Source organism: Crocuta crocuta, unplaced genomic scaffold (genome assembly GCF_008692635.1).
Source record: "Crocuta crocuta isolate KB4526 unplaced genomic scaffold, BGI_CrCroc_1.0 scaffold288, whole genome shotgun sequence".
Classification (NCBI taxonomy): domain Eukaryota; kingdom Metazoa; phylum Chordata; class Mammalia; order Carnivora; family Hyaenidae; genus Crocuta; species Crocuta crocuta.
Genome location: NW_027532607.1, coordinates 4,302,282 through 4,302,500, shown reverse-complemented (window position 1 = coordinate 4,302,500; position 219 = coordinate 4,302,282). Strand labels below are relative to the sequence as shown.

The following is a 219-nucleotide window of genomic DNA, read 5'->3' as shown; positions in this document are numbered from 1 at the left end:
CGCGGGCTGCAGATGCTGCTGACCACGGCCGGAGCCTTCGCCGCCTTCTCGCTCATGGCCATCGCCATCGGCACCGACTACTGGCTCTACTCCAGCGCGCACATCTGCAACGGCACCAACCTGACCATGGACGACGGGCCCGCGCCCCGCCGCGCCCGCGGCGACCTCACCCACTCGGGGCTGTGGCGGGTGTGCTGCATCGAAGGTATGGTCGGCCCC

At 70.8% G+C, this 219-nt stretch overlaps 1 protein-coding gene across 1 annotated transcript in view; it reads left to right on the top strand.

The window, feature by feature from the left end:
- Positions 1-3: 3 nt before the first annotated feature.
- Positions 4-219, top strand: part of CACNG4 (calcium voltage-gated channel auxiliary subunit gamma 4) — a gene marked incomplete at its 5' end in the record, with an annotated part of 61,229 nt that continues 61,013 nt past the window's right edge. Inside the window, one exon of the mRNA XM_077780360.1 lies at positions 4-205. Within this exon, the coding sequence (XP_077636486.1) occupies positions 4-205 (202 nt within the window). The remainder of the gene's footprint in view (positions 206-219) is intronic.